At 50.6% G+C, this 18,886-nt stretch overlaps 1 protein-coding gene and 1 long non-coding RNA gene across 2 annotated transcripts in view; both read right to left on the reverse strand.

Moving 5' to 3' along the window:
* LOC146349206 (uncharacterized) overlaps positions 1-18,886 on the reverse strand; it is a 178,027-nt gene that overhangs the window by 5,356 nt on the left and 153,785 nt on the right. The window lies entirely within an intron of this gene.
* LOC146349207 (olfactory receptor 52K2-like) lies at positions 4,131-5,072 on the reverse strand. The gene has a single exon (XM_084847912.1). The coding sequence runs from the start codon at positions 5,070-5,072 to the stop codon at positions 4,131-4,133; it is 942 nt and encodes a 313-aa protein (XP_084704038.1).

Genomic DNA, 18,886 nt, shown 5'->3' on the forward strand with positions numbered 1-18,886 from the left:
ATAAAATTCAAAACATATCTTTTAATGATGCCCACATACTTTTGCCTCATGGATGGTTTTAGACATGTAATTCCCGCACTTGGTCATTCATTCCTGCCAACTTGTCTGATAACCACCCATGTTGCCTCAGCCGCCAATTGAACTGGTGCCAATTCTTCCCCTGTAGCCCGAGAAAATCCGTCAACGGCAGCCTCGAGCACTCCAACTAACTAAAAATTGTAATGGTCATGTGCAGTTATATTCTGACTCAGAAAAATTGGCCTTAGCAATGTCACTAGTTGGGGTTCCAGGTTTAGCCTTGGCTAATGGTCTAAAGAACAACTGGTTAGCTTGCAGCTTAGCCAAAAGCATAAATGCCACCTCACGAGCATTGTCATTGTTAAATAAAGAGTTGCGTGATCTAAGAGGTGCAGTTCTAGAAAATAGAGCTGGTATAGATTACCTCTTCCTTCTTCATCATTTAAGTTGTGAGACACACCAAAAGCTCTGTTGTTTTAACTTAACTGATAATGGCAATGCTGTAAATAAACAAATCAACAAGCTGCACAATATAGTAGCTTACAAAACAATAAAACAAAACAATTAGCTCAATTAGTTGACCCTTTGGCTTCCAGATCTTAGCTGGCTTAAAAGCATTGTTCATCCTAATTCTACCAGTATTGTTCATAAAAGTTCTGTTATGTCTCTGCGTTCCTTGTCTTATGCGCTGTTTAACCAATCTGTTTTATGTCTCAGCTAGTAAAACTGCTGCCCTCTATGCTCTAATAGCCCAACAAGAGGCTAAGTAATATGTATGTCACAAAAAGCTTTGTATGGTTATCAGAAATGCTATAATTGTAATGAAATTATGCATTTAAGGGGGGAATGTAGCAGCCATATCGGGGATCAGACTAAGTAGCCTCATGCAGTCTCATGCTTCATGTTCTTGCTGAGCTCTTTCTCCCTTGAATATATTGTTGTAAGCTGACGAGACACAGGAATTCCTTATCTTGTCAAAGGTCATACAATTGTATATCTTGTTCTCTGCTGTTCTCTTCTGTTCTCTCCTTATCATGGCTACCCTATAACCCAGTTCTTGTATTATAAACAATGGTGCTAGGAGGAGAAATGTTGAGGACTGCAACCCCATGCGGGAGGGGGAGGAGGAGCCGTTTCATATGTGTCACAATGTCTATAAAACCAATGTGCTAATGTAAATCGGGGCTTCTGGCTCTTTGGAAACAATTCCAGCCTTAAGCCCGCGCGTTAAATAAAGAATCTCTTTTTCCTTCACTCCGTGGTCTCTCTGACTCTGGGTTCTGCAACACTACGATGGCCAAGCAGCGAGGGACCAGGCGGGCTGCAGCCGCTCTGAGGAGTCCCGACGGAACTCCTCTGCCTGCCACCTGGGGGCTGCAGCAGGGCCGTTGCGGCGCTCTCCACTGAGGTGAGAGCCCTGCAGGCCCGAGGACGCCTGTGGCAGCGAGCAAAGCAGCCGCGTTCCCAGCCCAGATCGGGTGGCCCAATCTCTCTTTTCCAGTGGGGGCAGAGAGGAGCAAGCAACACAAGAGGTGGGCAATTTTTCCTGCAGTGCTGACTTGTAAATACACCTTTCAAAAGATGAGATCTCAGTCCCCATTCTCCAGTGAGACAGAGAATTGCAAACTGGCCCGGTCTTGCTCTGCTACTTGGGGTGGGGAGCAGCTTGAGGGCCCTTTCACAAGCATTGAGGCACTGACCCGGACCTCCAGGAGCGGGAGGCGGCGGCGGTGGTGGCGGTGGAGGAGGAGGAGGAGAGTTCCCATGCACAAGCTCTCCCAGGAAGCCGGGGGGGGGGCGCTGCGGGGGCAAGGACCAAGGAGGATTAGAGCCGTTGCCAGGGAATCCCATGACAGCATGTTTCCCTGACTGTCACTGGGGAGACTTCAAGCATTTCTGCATGAGGCTTTTATTGCACGATCGTGATTGGTCACTAACAGAATTTTGCAGTTGATGACATCGTCGGCCTCCATGGTGTCGCCTGCGCTTTCTGACCTTTATCCTGCTTTTTAAAAAGATACGTGATAACACAATAAGGAACGTTAATGTGTAATTGCGCCGCTCCGCTCTAACCACATGAAACATAGAACTTGCCACAAAAGGAATTCCCTGATTCGAAGCCCGTGTAAAGCCCTGGGACACTGAGGAGACCTGGGCACTGGCAGATGAGGAAAGACGCGCCCTTGATCAAGGTCTGGGGCTCTACATCAGTCTCGCCCAGTCATCCAGCCCAGCAGCTGTACAGCTGGGGCATGCAGGGCACAGGGGCTGCTCCCTCCAGCAGACCAAACAGCAGCACAGCGTTCTTGCAGGTAGCGCTGTGTTGAGTGTGCGCACCTGGCCATTTTTGGCTTGAATAAAAAGTTGTGTTCCTTCCTGACACCCCCCCCCCCCCGTACAGGTTGTGTGTGTGACCCTTACAAGGATCCCTGTAAGGCCTTTTTGAGGACATCCTCCTGTGGTCCCCCTGTGTGTCTCCTTCTGGCTTCCATTTTTCTTCCACCATATGTCCACTCTACCAATGTGAAGGCTGTATTGATGTGTGAGATGGGTGATATGAACATAAGAGGATCCCTGCTGGACCAGACCCGAGGCCTCTCCAGCCCACCATTATGCTCCCACAGTGGCCAGCCAGATGCCCCAATGGGAAGCCCACAAGCAGGACCTGAGAGCAACAGCACCCTCCCACTCATACGCCCATCGACTGGTGTACATAGGCGGACCACCTCCACTACGGGAGAGCATCTGTCGCCATCACGACCAGCAGCCGTTAACAGTCTCCCCTCCATGGCTTTGTCTAATCCTCCTTTAAAAGCCAGGTACTTTGATGGCCATCACTACACCTTGTGGGAGCGTGGCGGTCTGCAACGGGGTGCTGCCAGCTAATTGCACCTAGGCATTCCGCACAGTCAGAAATCCTGAGCATGCAGGCATTTGAATCACAGATGCACATTCAGCTGAACACACACCAGTGCTGTTTTGCAGAGGGTCACACTCAGTGGACAGACTTGGGGAGGGGAGGGGTTGGTAGCATGCCCACCCAGTGCCAGGGGAAGGATTGGCACCCCTCTCCCCATTATCCACCCATACACGTTAGGAGTGGATAACTTCTGAATAAGGCTTTGGTTCTTTGCTGATGGTTTAAAGCTTTTCCAGGTTGTATGTGCATACAGATTCAAGTTCCTTTACTGAATTTCAGAATGGATCACCACACCTTCCTTTTCCTTGTCTAGCAAGGTCTCCTGATGTCATTTCACTGCTGCCAGATGCAACGTGACTGGAGAAATCTTCTTGGGATGTCCAGGAAGCACTCGCAGTTCCTGGACCCTGACTCTGCCCTCCCACACCATCATTCAGTAACAACGTGCTTGGGAATGCCACAGTCACGTGTGACACAATCTAATACTGTGGACCTGTTGTGTGGCAGTCTTTCCAGAAAGGTTGGCCACCACTGGGCTACACTTTCCAGATAAGAGTATGTCCCAAACAGAGCACAGAATCACAGAATCATAGAATAGTAGGGTTGGAAGGGGCCTATAAGACCATCGAGCCCAACCCCCTGCTCAATGCAGGGATCCAAGCACATCTGCACTGCAGAGAAAATCATTCTGGGGAGCATCTGCAAGGGAGTCAAATCACATGTGACAAAGAGGGAGGGTAGACTAGAGGCATTATTATTAGCCAGTCTGATCCATGGCAAAGCAAGTTCCCCATAATCTCACATACAGTATTCAGTCCATTGGCAAGCACCAAACCTATTGACCAAGCGTCCACCATGGAAATGGAATGGCATGTAAAGACTAACCCCCATAGGCCACTGGACATCCTGAGAGTGAAAACCAGATGGAGGGAGAGAGGGGGTTCTTGCTGACCACAGCCATAAAATGGCATCTCTCATCAGTGTACTTGGCTCTCTTGTGAGGCCACCCATGCATTTCATATTTGCAAGTTTAATTGGGTCCTTAAATTCAGTTCTGCTTGTCACAGAGTTTCTCAAAAAGTGAAGCCTGACCTAAATGACTCCATATAAGAAAATTAGCCATGGCCGCCATGAGATCATGGGATGTCTCTCAACCTGCCCAGCCCAGCCTAACATGCTTAGTGTTCCAACTTTATCTGGGTTTGATGCAGAAAATCTTTAAGAGGCCCTGCTGGATCCTCTTGCTCCTCACTCCATAAATAATGGGGTTCATCATGGGTGGGAAAAGCAGGTACATGTTTGCCACTAGAATATGGATATGAGGAGGCACATGTCCAAACCGGTGGGTCAAGAAGGAGAAAAATGCTGGCGTGTAAAACACCAGGATTACACAGGCGTGAGAGCTGCACGTGCAAAGTGATTTGATCCGTGCTTCCTTGGAAGGGAACTGGAAGACAGCCTGGAAAATGAGAATGTAAGAGAGGATTATCAATATCAAATCCAGCCCACCTGTTAAGAAGGCAACCAGAAGGCTATAGGTTCTCTCGGCCATAGTGACCACACAGGCCAATTTCACCAAGGCCATGAACTCACAGTAGGTGTGTGAGATGACATTGCCTCTGCAATATGGGAGCCATTTCAGCAGGAAGGGGTGGGGGCTCAGGAGTATGGCCCCTTGTAACACAATTACCAATCCTATCTTGGCAATTACATCATTCGTCAGGACAGCTGCATGTCTCAAGGGCTTGCATATTGCCATGTAGCGATCAAAGGCCATGGCCAATATGAACCCCGATTCCATGGTTGAGAAGGAGTGGAGCAAGAAGATCTGTATGAGACAGCCATTGATATGGATGTTTCCATGGTCAAACCAGAAAATGGTCAGGATTTTGGGCGCAGTTGCAGTAGTGACCACCAGGTCAGCAACTGCCAACATGCAGAGAAATAAGTACATGGGCTCATGGAGAGTTGGCTCTCTCTTGATGACCACCAGGAGGAGACCATTCCCAAGAAGGGTCAGGATGTAGATGGAGCAGAAGGGGAAGGAGATCCAGATGTGAGCATATTGCAGGCCTGGAATTCCCATCAAAATGAAGGTGGAGAGGTGAAGAAAGGTCCAGTTGGAGGCTGACATTGTATGTCGAGCTCTTTCAAACTCTTCACTGGTCATCAACCATGGCACATCTTTGAACCTGCAAAGAACGATCACAACTACTAGAGATGAGTGTGAGGCCGGATTAGCAGTCTTTGTTTTAGGCCCTCCAAAGATCCTTCATTTGCCCAATGTGGGCAGCCCTACTAGAAGTTACCAAATATTCCCCAAGTTCCATTCATCCAACTTGCCTCTTTGGAGGCAAGTTACAAAGCTACAGTTGGAAGCAGAAGAATGCCAATTAATCCTCAGCTTCTGTGTTTCTTAATAAGGATGCCACGTTCAGGAAGATCCAGGAAAAACAGGGAGGACAGAAAAGTAAAATCGGAAGACTCCCCTGTTCTATTAACTTCTACTGGACTTTCCCCATTCCCTAAGTCTCAGCCCGCATCTCACAATTCCAGGAAAAATTTAATTAATCCTTAAAGCTGCATCACCACATCTGCCTCTTTGGAAGAAGTTGGGAGTCAAGAGATCTCAGATCTCAGATAGTCACAGAATCATAGAATAGTAGGGTTGGAAGGGGCCTACAAGACCATTGAGTCCAACCCCCTGCTCAATGCAGGCATCCAAGTCAGAGCATCCCTAACAGATGGCTGTCCAGCCTCATCTTCAACGCCTCCAGTGTGGGAGAGCCCACCACCTCCCTAGGTAATGGGTTCCATTGTTGTATTGCTCTAACAGTCAGAAAGTTCTTCCTGATGTTCAGCTGGAATCTGGCTTCCTGTCACTTGAGCCCATTATTCCATGTCCTGCATCCTAGGATGATCGGGAAGAGAAGTCTTTGCATTTATTTCTTGACCATGCTTAATCTGTGTGGCTGTGCTGCACTTTCAGCTGTATCTGATCCAGTTCCCTTCCCATTGTTTTCCACTGGTGCCTGTGGAGCTGATTTGAGTTGCTCTTCCAACCTTGCAGACATATGTGACATAGCTGTTTACCTGTCTTTCTATTAGAGTCATCTGAAGTTTCAGTTTGTCTCCCTGTGACAAGCTGAAGATGTCTTCTATTGCAGTTGAGCACGCAACTGTGTGGAATAGGGATGTACGAAAGTCACTTACCTTTTCGACGGGGTGATTTGCGGTGGGGGGAGAGGTGCTCCGCACCTCTCCCTGAAATCCTAATCTGGCCGGCTCTTCTCCGCGGAGCCGCCGGCCAGGGCCGCCCACAGCCAGACATCCGGCCACTAGGCAGCCTTCCGGGGAAAAAAAACCCCGCGTACGCAAATGGTGGCGGCTACGGTGGCCACCATTTGCGTTCCCTTTTTTTCGCTGTTTTAGCCTACGTAAATATTTACGTAAGTTATTACGGCGAAAAAGGGAACGCAAATAGCACCCACTACACTATTTGCGTTCCCCTTTTTTCCGCCATAATAGCTTACGTAAATATTTACGTAGGCTAAAACAGTGAAAAAAAGGGATTGCAAATAGCGGCCGCCGTAGCCACCGCCATTTGCTTACGTGGGTGGGGTTTTTTTAGCTTGCTGTGATAGGCTACGTAAGTATTTACGTAGCCTATCACAGCAAAGGCAGCTTCGCAAATGGCGTGGTGGCCGCCATTTGCGTGGCTGCCTTTGCCGTGATAGGCTATGTAAATACTTACGTAGCCTATCACGGCAGCCTGGCCGGATGCAAATGGCGGCCGCCCCAGGTAAGCTTCATCCTGGGGGGGATTCCACGGGGGGGTGGGGGGAGGCCGTTCCACCATCGGTTTCAGGGGAATGCACTGGCATTCGGCCTCACTGAAATCCGTGGCGGAATTCTCTGCCATCCCTAGCATGGAATGACAGATAACCACCAGCCCCTGCTTACTGACACACTCTAGAGACGCCCCCGTTTCCATGCGTAACAAGTCTTCATGACTGCAGTATCTGAGGCGAATGTATCAGATGTAGGGATGGCAGAGAATTCTGCCACGGATTCCAGTGAGGCCAGATTCTAAAGAATCTGTGGCGGAATCCATGGCGCAATGGCCTCCTGCCCCCCCCATGGAATCCCCCGGGAAAGCACTTACCTGGGGCGGATGTGGTGGATTTGGTGGCAGGGGAGGCGGTTCTGGCGGCGGCGGCTGGTCTCCTGGCTGGCCGCAGCTGCCATTGCTGTCTTTATAGCTGTGATAGACTACGTAAAAATTTATGTAGCCTATCATGGCTACCCCCCCCCCAAAAAAAACCAGCATACGCAAAAGGCGGGGGCTATGGCGGCCGCCATTTGCATTCCCTATTTTTCGCCATTCAAGCCTAAGTAAATATTTACGTACACTATTCTGGTGAAAAAAAGGGGAACGCAAATAGCGTAGTGGGCGCTATTTGTGTTCCTTTTTTCCTCGCCGTTTTATCCTGCGTAAATATTTACATAGGCTTTTACAGCGAAAAATAAACACAAATAGCGCCCACTACGCTATTTGTGGTTCCCTTCTTTTCGCCGTAATTGCCTACGTAAATATTTACGCAGGATAAAATAGGGAACACAAATGGCGGCTGCTGTAGCCGCCGCCATTTGCGTACGCTGTTTTTTTTTGGGGGGGGGGGGTTAGCCGTGATAGGCTATGTACATTCTTATGTAGCCTATCACTGCTGCCTGGCTGGACGAAAATGGCAGCCACTACGGCGGCTCCCATTTGCGTCCGCAGCAGCCCGTCCACAGCCGGAAATCCAGCTGCAGACAGCCCTGGCTGGCTGCTCCGTGGCCTGGCCACAGAGCGGAGCCGGCCATCGAGGATTCCGGGGGGAGGGACGGAGCACCTCCCCCCCCCACCACGAAAGATTCTGCGAAAAGGTAAGTGAGTTTCGTACATCCCCAATCAGATGGCCATCAGTCCCTTCCTCGGCTTCTCTGCTCCCTGGATTTGCCACACAAGTTCCACTTGCTCTCCTAGCTGCAGGCTGTCTTCTCGTGGGCTGCCCCCTGTCCTGCCCCACTTTCTCCAGCACCAACAGTGAGCCTTTTTCCAGACACTTTTCCTTTGGGCTCCAAACCACTCACTGGCCCCGTACCCAAATAGGCAGGGTGTGCTGCGACTGCCGCCGCCACACTTTACAGACAGTCTCTGGCCATTTTAGATATCGGTTTCGATCCAGATCTAATTTTGCTGAAGTTTTTCAAATTTTTCTGTGTTTAAAAATATTTCTTATTGTGTATAGAATTTGACTAAATCTTCAGCCTTTTTTAAAGGAAAAAAACCTGTATAATCTTAATATAAATATTGAAATAGGAAAACATTCAATCTGCCTCCCCAAACATAAGCTAATATTTTTATTTTATAATATTGTTATTTATATTTCATGATCAATGTAAGCTACTTTGATCAGTGTTAAAAGTGTTATATAAATACATAGAAACAAGCAAATACATATTTTGTCATCCACATCAAGAAATGACATTGGTCACAAGGGCGTCACTGCAGCTGGGTCTTCCCCTTCTGAAAAAGTAATTGCTGCTACCTTGGCCAATCTACATGGCTGACGTAATGCGGGGGGAGAACACGTCAGGGTCGTTCACAACAGATGACGCTGTCCCCACTCCACAGCCACCACGCAGCTTCCCTCTGGAAAAGGCACATTTTTGAAAGCCATTTAGCGCCTTGTTTCTCTTAAATGTGGCTCCGGAGTGGTTCCGCTGATGAGTGCCCCATCCCCCGGATTAGATCCTGGGCGTGCCTCATTCTGTGACCTGGCTGTGGCATGCGATGACCTGGTCAGGGGGTGAAGCCACCCCTGCCCCCTGAGCCCATTCCCTCTCTTTGGGCACAGGCTTCTTCCCACTTCCCATTCGCAAGCATTCACCCATTGAGAATCTGTAGAGCCTTTTCCCCATTCAGAAAACCAGAGCCGCGCTGTTTCACATAGCTATCCAGCCTCTTTTCCCTGTTCACAGTAGCAGTGCCATGCACAATACTGGAGCATGTAGCGCACAATAACGAATCCACAGAGGGGAAGGAGAGGCGGCGGCCAGGAGCAGGAGCCTGCAGCTGCCATATTGCGGTGCATCGATACTGTGATACAGTGAGAACTAAAGAATGCACCGAGCGGGAGGAGAAGAGGCAGCCGGTAGAGGCGGTGGTGGCGGCGGCAGCCACCCTGCCCAGGGCTAGCAGAGGGAGGCAACTCCAGCCAGCCCTCTCCCTCCGCGCAGGGCTTCAGTATCACTAATTCTCTCAGAGGGGAAGTAACTCAGGCGGGGAGCAGGGCTGTGGGAGCAGGGCATTCAATAGCGGGGGATGCGAGCGGGGAGGTGTATGGTAAACTACGGGGACCAGATGCATCTCTTCCACTAACCCTGCCTGTTTGAGTAGAGGAGAGTGGACGGGGCGAGGGACAAGCCTCTCTCATTCACTGAGCAGCATCTACCGGGTCGATGACATCCATGCTACTTGCGGGATTCCGCCCACAGAGCCCCAAAGGCAGGCGGTTTCAAGTGACTTGTGAAAGCGGGTTTGAGGTGGTGTATGCTCCGTTTTCCTTGCCTCGTGTGCACCTAATGGACCAAAGCGATTTCATGAAAAATCAGGTAAAACAGAACGCGCTTCTCATTCCACTGCCGTGAAGATTGGCCCCTGGACTCCATGTGACGGATAGAACCTTAAACAAAGACAGAGGAGAACTGGGGGGCAAACGTATCTTCAGTCTGCTTCTTCCACAAGTCCACAGGACAGAGGCAGGGCCAGCCCAAGGCTTTTGCTGCCCAAGGAAGAACAGCGAATCCCTCCTCCCCAGTCAAAGTGCCTGGCACGAAGCCTGGCCAAGTCACTTTGGCACCTGGAGCAGAAAATCCCAGACACGCCTCTCCCTGGGAATAAAAGTACAATAGTTATAAATTAAATAATGAACCCTGTGCAGCCAGGAAACCCTGCCCTTCATCACCCCAGGTGTGTGGTGGCGGTGAGCAGTCGTTGCCCAGCAAGGGAGTGAGGCAGATGAACAGAGGTGCTTCACGTGGCCCCAGCGTCCCAGGGCTGGACCTTGATTCACAGCCCTTGCATTCAGCCTAGACCTGCTGGATTCCCCCGTGACTCTCTTTCTCCCCGCTCCAAGCCTGTTGCAGGCAGCAGAGACATGCCACCTCCACGATGAAGAAGCCACAGCGATCCTCCCCGTCTCTGTCTGAATAATCAAATGCTCCTTTCCGTGCTCCCCTCCCCTCCCCTCGGTCCACCAACCAAGCTGCCCCTGCATTCATTAGCCTACCAGCCGGGGATGATGATTTTGCATTTTAGTGCTGGGAATGACCACACTGTCCCTTGGGAAGGACATCTCCGTCAGCTGACCCTTCAGTGCTAGCTCCCGTGAGCCCCGTGCTCCAGAGTCCCAAGGGACAGAGCGTGGTGGTGATGGTGAGGCAGAGAAAACGCTGGGAGCTGTTTTTGAGAGGTGTATAACAAGCTATATGAATGTCTCTTTGTGCAGGGAAGGAAGGACACACCTAAAAACCAGCCCATAAAGCATCTCCTCCCCAAGAGCATCAGCCCATCCGGAGAAGGGAGGGGTGATGGGAAAGGTTCCTCCCACCCGATTTTGCCTTCTCCGGCATGTTTGGGGGGGGGGATTGCCTCCTAAGGCTGTTTCTGCCCTGGGCTTATATGTGAAGAGAAAAGGGGCAGGGGACTGTACCATGGAGACGGGGACACACGCACAGTTGCTGGAGAAGGTGGATCTTTACCACCATAGCTGTCCTTTCTGCCTCTAGAATGTGAGTGACTAGTAAGAACACATGAAGAATCCTGAAGCTGGATCAGACCAAGGGTCCAACTAGTCCAGCATTCTGTTCACACAGTGGCCAACCAGCTGTCTGTGGGAAGCCCACAAGCAGGGCATGAGCGCAACAGCACCCTCCTGCCCATGTTCCCCAGCAACCGGTCTACATAGGCTCACTGCCTCGGATGCATCTAGCCATCAGGACTAGTAGCCATAGACAGCTTTATCGTCTTCCATGAATTTGTCCAATCACTATATCTTTGTAGAAGTGAATTCCATAGTTTAACTATGCGCTGTGTGAAGAAGCGTGTCTGTCCCGACTCTGTCCTGAATCTCCCACCAGTCAGCTTCATGGAATGACCCCATTGGGTTCTAGTATTATTCCACTTTCTCCACACCAGGCATCATTTTGTACACCTCTATCGATCATGTCTCCCCTGACCCTCCTTTTTCCAAGCTAAACAGTCCCTGCTGCTGTAACCTTCCTTCATAGGGGAGATGCTCCAGGCCCTTGATTGTTTTAGTGGCCCTTTTTTGCACTTTTCCAGCTCTACAACGTCCATTTTTAGGCGTGGTGACCAGAACTGGACACAGTATTCCAAGTATGGTTCAGGCTACATTTGCATAAGGGCAGTATGATAGTGGCAGTTTTATTTTCGAACCCTACTAATCTGCTAGGTACCATGTGCCTTTGTCACAGCAGCTGCACACAGGCGTTGTTCCTCTTGCAGTGGCCGCTGTGCGCCAGTCCGAGAGCAGGGCCTCTGGGCTTCTGCTCCAAGACCAGGCTCCTTCCCATCCCCCTTGGTGGTGTTGCCAAGTACCCTCAAACTCTGCTGATCTAGGAAGTTGCGGCCTGTATCTGGATGGGGACTAGGGTTTGCGAGGCCTGTTTCCATGAGCAATTTACTCCGAGCCAGCTGCGTGTGGAGGTCGTTAGGGATACATGAGGCCGTGGCCATCCAGCAGCCATCCTGGAGCTTATTGCCGAAAAACCGGATTTCCTGAGACTGCTTAAAGTCCGACTCTTTTCCTCAAGTTGGGTTCTCCCCGGTATAGTTGCTGAGTGCCCCAACCCCCGCATTGACCTCAGGTGTGCTAGCCTTGCCCAGGGGGGTGCCTTTCGCTGTGTCCCCAGTCAAGGGGTGTTTCCTGGGTGTTTCCCATCCCTGCACAAACCAATTAGTGTCTCCTCAGAAGTAACTGCCATTGTGCTGAATGAAGCTTCTCCCCTGAATAGAGATCCTGCAAGTTAAAAGGGGGGCTGGTTCCTTTGTGTTTACTGCTCTCTTTCCCACAACAAACCCATTAGTGTCTCCTCAGAAGTAACTCCCATTGTGCTGAGTGAGGCTTACCCTCTGAATGCACACATCAGTACTTACAGAGGTCCCCCTCAATTAAAGCCCAGGTCCCTAAGTTAAGTGCAATCCCAAGGCTCTGATTCTCCATTGTTTGCTTTATTGCCTTAGGAAGTAACTAATTCACAGCTTTGTTATAGAGATCCTGTGCAGTATCTGTTTGGTTAGAAAGGGGGCTGGTTTCCCATCCCTGTGTTCTTCCCCCACCCTACTTTCCCAGCACAAGCATATGTGTGTCTACTCTGAAGTAACACCCATTGTGTTCAATGAGGCTCAGGGCTCATAGAATCATAGAAGAGTAGGGTTGGAAGGGGCCTACAAGGCCCTCGAGTCCAACTCCCTGCTCATGCAGGAATCTAAGTCAGAGCATCCCCGACAGATGGCTGTCCAGCCTCGTCTTGAACACCTCCAGCGTGGGAGAGCCCACCGCCTCCCTAGGGAATGGGTTCCATTGGGAGCTTGTCTTACAAATGCGTATAAGGGGAAGTAACTACTTTGCACCTTCCTTATGGAGCCTGGAAGGGGGGGGTGGCTCTCTTACTGGTTGAGCAGCCACTGCCGCTCAAATGACGTTCTCTCCAACCCCCCACCCTTCCTGGAAGTAAGTTCTGTGAAGCCACTTAGAATGGTGCGATGTACACCCTAGTGGAGCCCTGCCCGGACCAAAAATGGCTCCTGCAAAAATGCGGGTGAGCCACTCCTCCTCTCTCCTTCCGTGGTCATGGAAGCAGGGCCTTGGTCTTGCAGAAGGGCAGAAAAGCCAGTCCCATAGGATAGCGAGGCCTTGCACAGCTGCAGACATCTTGCATACAACTTTCTGGCCATCCACTGTGCTCTGATGGCCTTAATTCCTCTGCATCAGCCCTTGCAAATTTCAGATCTTTCCTCAGGACAACAACCACAGAGGCCACCCCCAAAATTATGCTGATTTCCAAACTTCTTGTTTAAGCCAAATAGAAGGAAAAATAAAGAATTCAATGCCTTTTGAAGCTGTAAGGTCCTTGAATCCCAATATTGTATAAGCAGGCATGCCTACATGACTCTTTTGTCACCCTTGTTTAAGACCATCACTAAAATCCCCCTGGCTGTCTTGCTCACCTGGACCCGTGAAAGCCAGAATTATGCACCCAATCCCCATCTTTTCCACACATCAAGAAAGAAAGAGAATCCCATTGTCTTCTTTCTTCCCTTAATGTCTGACACCTAAATATCCATTTTCCAACATTCATGAACAATCTTAAATTTTATTCTGATTACTAAATCCTGAGAGAAGAAGGATAAAAACATCAACCCAAATACATAGAACACGCAGAGAGGGAGAGAAGGAAAGAGGATGCCTTCCCTCCTTTCTGCTCAGAAGAGCACCCCCCTTCCTCCCCTCTTCCTCCCCTCTTCCTCCCTTCTTTCCCATCAACTTTTATTCTCCTTCTTTCTTTTCTTCCCTTTCCCTAATATTCCATCCCATTCCAAACTCCAAAACTGCTTGGCTTTAATGCTCCCCATTGCTCTTTATTCCTCTCCATCCACCTTCTTCCAAAATCCTGCATTTGTTCGAAAACTCTCTCGCCCCCTCAAAAAACAGTCCTGTTACTCCTCCATTCAAAAAGATCAAGCTGAAAGTCCCTTCTTCCCCCCACCCCACTTTCTCTCCCTTCCTCCATGATCAGCTACACACATGCGCGCACGCACGATTCCCCATGCATCCCAGCGTACTTCACTATTGACCTTAAATGCTTGTCTTTACCTTCTGAGCGTGGATGTATGATTTTAATACCTCAGATGTATGCATAGTTCTAATCCCCCCGATGTGTGATTTTAATTCATTTCCTCTTTCATAAACAGAGTTGCCTTCAAAGACCTTGTTGTGGTCTCTGAGTCTCTCAGCGTGGGGGGTGCCAGGTTTCCCTAGGCGCCCGGAGTTCAGTGCCAGAAGATCCCTCAGCTTTGTGCTTGGTTTGCATGTATGTGACACGTCAACCAGACATAGCAGTGGGCCGGTGGACTATCAGCGGCAGTGGCAGCAAGTGAGCGGGGGGTGACCCTTCCTCCACTGCCACCCCCCACCCTCTGGGGGCTCCCGTTGCCTCGCAGCAGGCTCAGACCGGAAGAGGGGCAACGGGGGTGGGCAACCAGAGCAGAAGCGTCGGGCCACCGCCTCGCCCTTCCTTTGCTTTGCAGCTGACCTCATTCCTGCCGGAGGGACGCTTGAGAGGGGATGGCAGTCGCAGAAGGAACGGCCTGACTGACCTCCATCCACACACAGCCCCATTTTTTTCCAAAGCAATGCAGAGCTCATGACTAGTGCGAGGCCCCTTTGAAGGGCGGGCTGGGGGAGCACCTGGATGTCTCTGGCCTGCAGCAAAGCTCCTACCTGATCCTGTCTCGGAAATGGATGGAGGGCCTCCGACGGACAAGGTCTGCCGAGCAGCCAGACAGTCGCTGGGGAGGGTGAAGGAGAGACAGCTTGGGGGAGAGAGAGACAGGGAGGGTTATAGCCTTGGCTGTGGAGCCCCAGCAAGCCCCCCCGGCTGGCACTGGGGTATCACAGGGCCATTTTTGGTGTCTGTACCTGAGATGAAAGCCCTAGAGCTCTGAGGGCATCAGGGGAACAGCTACAAGGACAAGCAAAATGATGATTAGCAAATATCTAGGGGCCGTAGCTCAATGGCGGCGCACCAGCTAGGCATGCAACAGTCCCAGATTCGATCCCCAGCAGCATCTCCAGGTGGGGCTGGGAAGCACTCCTGCCTGAAATGAAATCCTGGGGAGCCGCTGCTGCCAGTCAGTGTCGACAATGCTGGGCTAGATAGGCCTGACTCAGGATAAGGCAGCTTCCTATGTCCCTAAAAACACCAACGCATATTTTTCAAAGCTCTTTCATACTTCGGAGTTCTCTCTTGCACCACCCTTCTCCAACCTGGTGCCCTCCAGATGCATTGGGCCACAACTCCCATCATCACCAGCCGGTATGGCCAGGAGCAAGCTGGTTGTTGGGCACCAGGTTAGGAAGGCTGCCCTTTACCACTGACTAAAGGATAGTTTGGACTGGAAAAGACTCTTGTGTTACTCTGCAGTATCTACCAGACCCACACACACACAAACCCCACACACACACAGTGCTAGCACCAGTACTACCTAACACAGGTTTGGTACTGGTCATGTGCCAGATGCTGTACAAAATATGGAACTACGTGTTCTCTGCCCAGGAGACAAGGCGAAGCAGACATGGGTCGGGGAGGGCCGGGAGACCTAAGTAAGGAGCACCAGGTGGCAATGGGGGGCAGTGGGGTGAGCGGCCCTTGGAGGGCTTTCCTGGAGGCCCGGCTCTTGAGGGAGACCAGGGCAGGGGCAGCCAGAGAGGGGGCCACTGCAGTGCCGCAGGGGCCAAGCAGCATGTCCGCCAGCTTACATAGTGTGGGCAAGCCCCGCCCGACATCGGAGGCCCAGCTCCGGGCACCCCTGCTGAGTAAGGCCTGGCAGGGGGCCATTTGGAGCAGGGCGTGGGGGCTGCCCAGGTGCCACAAGGCCATGGCCGGCCTGAGATGCCTCGGCTCACCAGCACCTCTCGGTGGCCCTCAGTCTGCCCCACGTCTTGAGCAAGAGGGATTCCGAAGCACACGGCCCTCTCTAGGAACATGGGAAGCAAGCTGCCTTCTCGCGAGTCAGACCCTGGGTCCAGCCAGCCCAGTGCTGTCGACTGGCTGCAGCAGCGGTCCGGCAGGGTTTTTCCAGCCCTACCTGAAGATGCTGCCAGGGAGCGAACCTGGGCCCTCCTGCATACAGACCAGGAGCTCTGCCCCACTATGCCTGGCCACCTGACAGCTCACCTTGCACTCCAGATCACTGACAAACAGGTCCCGTCCCGTCCCCCCCTCCGCCCCAGTGCAGATCCTTGGGACTGGTGCTTTTTAATCTCCAGCTCCAAGAGCTGCGGATTGACTTTCAACCAGGAGGGGGCAAGTAGCTGTTAACTCCCCAGTCTCCATTGGGCAATCTGTGTAAGCTGTGTTTGCTCTCCCATATTTCAGTTCTTTTCTCTATGTCTGTGAGCCTTTTTTCTTTTTCTCATGTCGATTTATCGACAGCAATGTTGTGAATGCAAAGTGGTTTAACACTTTCCTCATTGGTCAATTAACAATATTAATTTCACCAGGAATGTATTCAGGCCACTGTGTTTTGTTTGGTGGGGTTTTTTATTGTGGATGTTGGAGGAATCTGCAACAGAACCAGATGAGTTCGGATTTTGATGAATCCAACTGGTGGATTCTGCAGCAGGACAGCTTTCCCCTGTCGGGCAGATTCCACCAACTTGTGGACGGTCTTTCTAACTTTCCCAATTTTGCACACATTTTGTCGTTGAAAGATATGCATAAAAATAAAAAAATGGCCAAAAATTGTGCATTTTCCCATAGGCTAAAGTGTGGAAAGGCACCTTTGGGGGGATTTTGTGCATTTGGGAGGAATTTGCACATTTTTGCACATGCACATTTGTGCAAATTCAGGAACTAAAAACCCCTCTGATTCCATCAGTGGACGGACTGCGGAAGGGAAGGCACCCGACAACCTGTGAAACACAGATGGAACAGATTTTGCACAATCCATCCGTTGTTAATTATGGGGTGCTTCTCAATGGAGGGCCCCCTGCCCTCCCCCTCGGAAGGCAGCTGCAGTGGTTCCTCCATTTTCTCCACTATTTATCAGAGTGGGGGCTGGACAGCAGAGGGTTAATGGGCCCAGGAACACTGCTGGGGTCCTCCTGGGTGATCCCCAGCACAGTATCTGGTGGCCACAATCTCCTTTGTTAGGGACGTTACAGGCGAATAGCTCACCAGGCCTAGGTGGGTGGTGCTGGAGACCAGAGACTCCTCTGAAAGAGACAAGCTGCTTTGGCCAGAGGGCCAGCCGTTCTCCCCCCCTCCCCTCTGTATCTAAGAGTGGCCTGATCCAGGTGTCTGAGGAGGAGGCACAGGACCGGGACAAAGGGACAGGGAGCAGCATTCGGACTCTGCACACGTCTTGGCCTGTCTCCCCCGAGACCAGATGTGGGGCCAGTGGAGTTGGGCTGCTGGAGCTTTGAAGCTGGGCTGCGTCTAGTGATGCAGAATTTCTGGAAATTTTGAGGTCAGGGAAAGAAACGGTTTTTTCAGGGGGCAGGGGTCAACGGAATTGGACATTTTGGAAAAATTGAAAAATAGGCAATGCTTTTTTTTAGCTCTCTTTGCAGATCTAAAGTCACTTTGTTGCTTTCAGGCAGCCTTCTGCAACCTGATGCCCTCCAGATATTTTGGACTTCAGCTTCTATCACCCTCAGGCGGCATGGCCAAGAGTCAGGGATGCTGGGCACTGTAGTCCATAAAATCCAGAGGGCACCAGGTTGGGGAGGGCTGCTTAGGAACGTAAAGTAGCCTTTCTGTTCCTAAAGTTATTTTATATATGATTTAGCTTGATCATAAAAATTATCATCATCGTTTAAAACTTTTAAAAGTAAACTCAATAAATTTGTAATTATTGTTTGAATAGATTAGAACTCCATATAATGACTGCTACAGCATCAGAAACACAGGATTCTATAGAGCAAAACCCAAACTGTCAAGAATGCACAATGGTGACAAAACAAAAACTGTCCCGGGGGGGGGGGGGGATGGGAAAAAACACATTTTTTCCCCAATTTTTTCCAGTTTTTTTTCCCAGGCCTTCACATCTCTACTTCTGTCCATGGTCAGCTGGGAGATTTGTGAATAAATGCCCTCCACAGGAAACCAAACCTGAGTAAGCGCTGATCCCCTGGGACGTCTCACCACTCGGAGAGGCAGGGTGCATGTAATAGTGTAACTCCATGATGGGCGGGGTCAGTTTGTCAAAGTGGAATAACCACAACAGCCAGAAATGCAATGAACCCCGCAAGGGCTAGGCATGCGCAAGTGGCAGTTGTGCCGTTGTGCCTTGCTGGTCCCTGGTGCACCTGGGGATCGCATGGGCTAGATGGACGTGTGGCAAGAGCGTCCACCGGCCCCTCAGCACAACAAGTCATAGGTTCTTAAGAGTAGGGAGGGAGGGGTTCTCCTTGATATTGGGGGGGGGGGGTGGCCTTACAAGCAGGTCCAAATGTGCGGCATCCACATTCTAACCACTTTTCTCTGATAATCTTGCATATAGCAGGTGGCAGTGGCAGACTAGCTTTAGCGGTAATTGTCTGGAGGGACTTCTATGCGTCTGTTTTGTTGATCTGTTTAAGAAAAATCTGGCTAGACATGCAGTCTAGTGCAAGGCACAGAGACCATATTGCCTTGTACCTACTGGAGTGCAAGCAGAAAATGTTTCTCCATGCACAAGGCAGGGCATCTGGTTTTCTCTGATTCTCCCTACCCACTGCACCCCCCAGCATTGCCTCCCCTCCCCTCAAAAAGATGATCCTGAAGGCTGGGGGACCCTCCAGAACAGTACTGGACCTGGTTCAGAGGGTTGCTGAAGACTGGGGGAATTGGCAAAAATCATGTACCTTGCCTTGCGTGAGTGGACATTCCTCCTGCTAGTGCAATGGAGTTAAAGGAGCACTGAAGGAGGACAAGGAGATTGCAGAGAAGCTGAATGAATTCTTTTCATCCGTCTTCACTGCAGAAGATCTAGGACAGACGCCTGTGCCTGAACTGATGTTTTCAGGAAGGGAGTCTGGGGAACTGAGGCAAACAGTGGTGACATAAGATGAAGTTCTCAACCCTATTGATACACTGAAAGCAAATAAATCA

This window comes from Heloderma suspectum, chromosome 3 (genome assembly GCF_057233095.1).
Source record: "Heloderma suspectum isolate Gila_16-S chromosome 3, 16-S_ref, whole genome shotgun sequence".
Classification (NCBI taxonomy): domain Eukaryota; kingdom Metazoa; phylum Chordata; class Lepidosauria; order Squamata; family Helodermatidae; genus Heloderma; species Heloderma suspectum.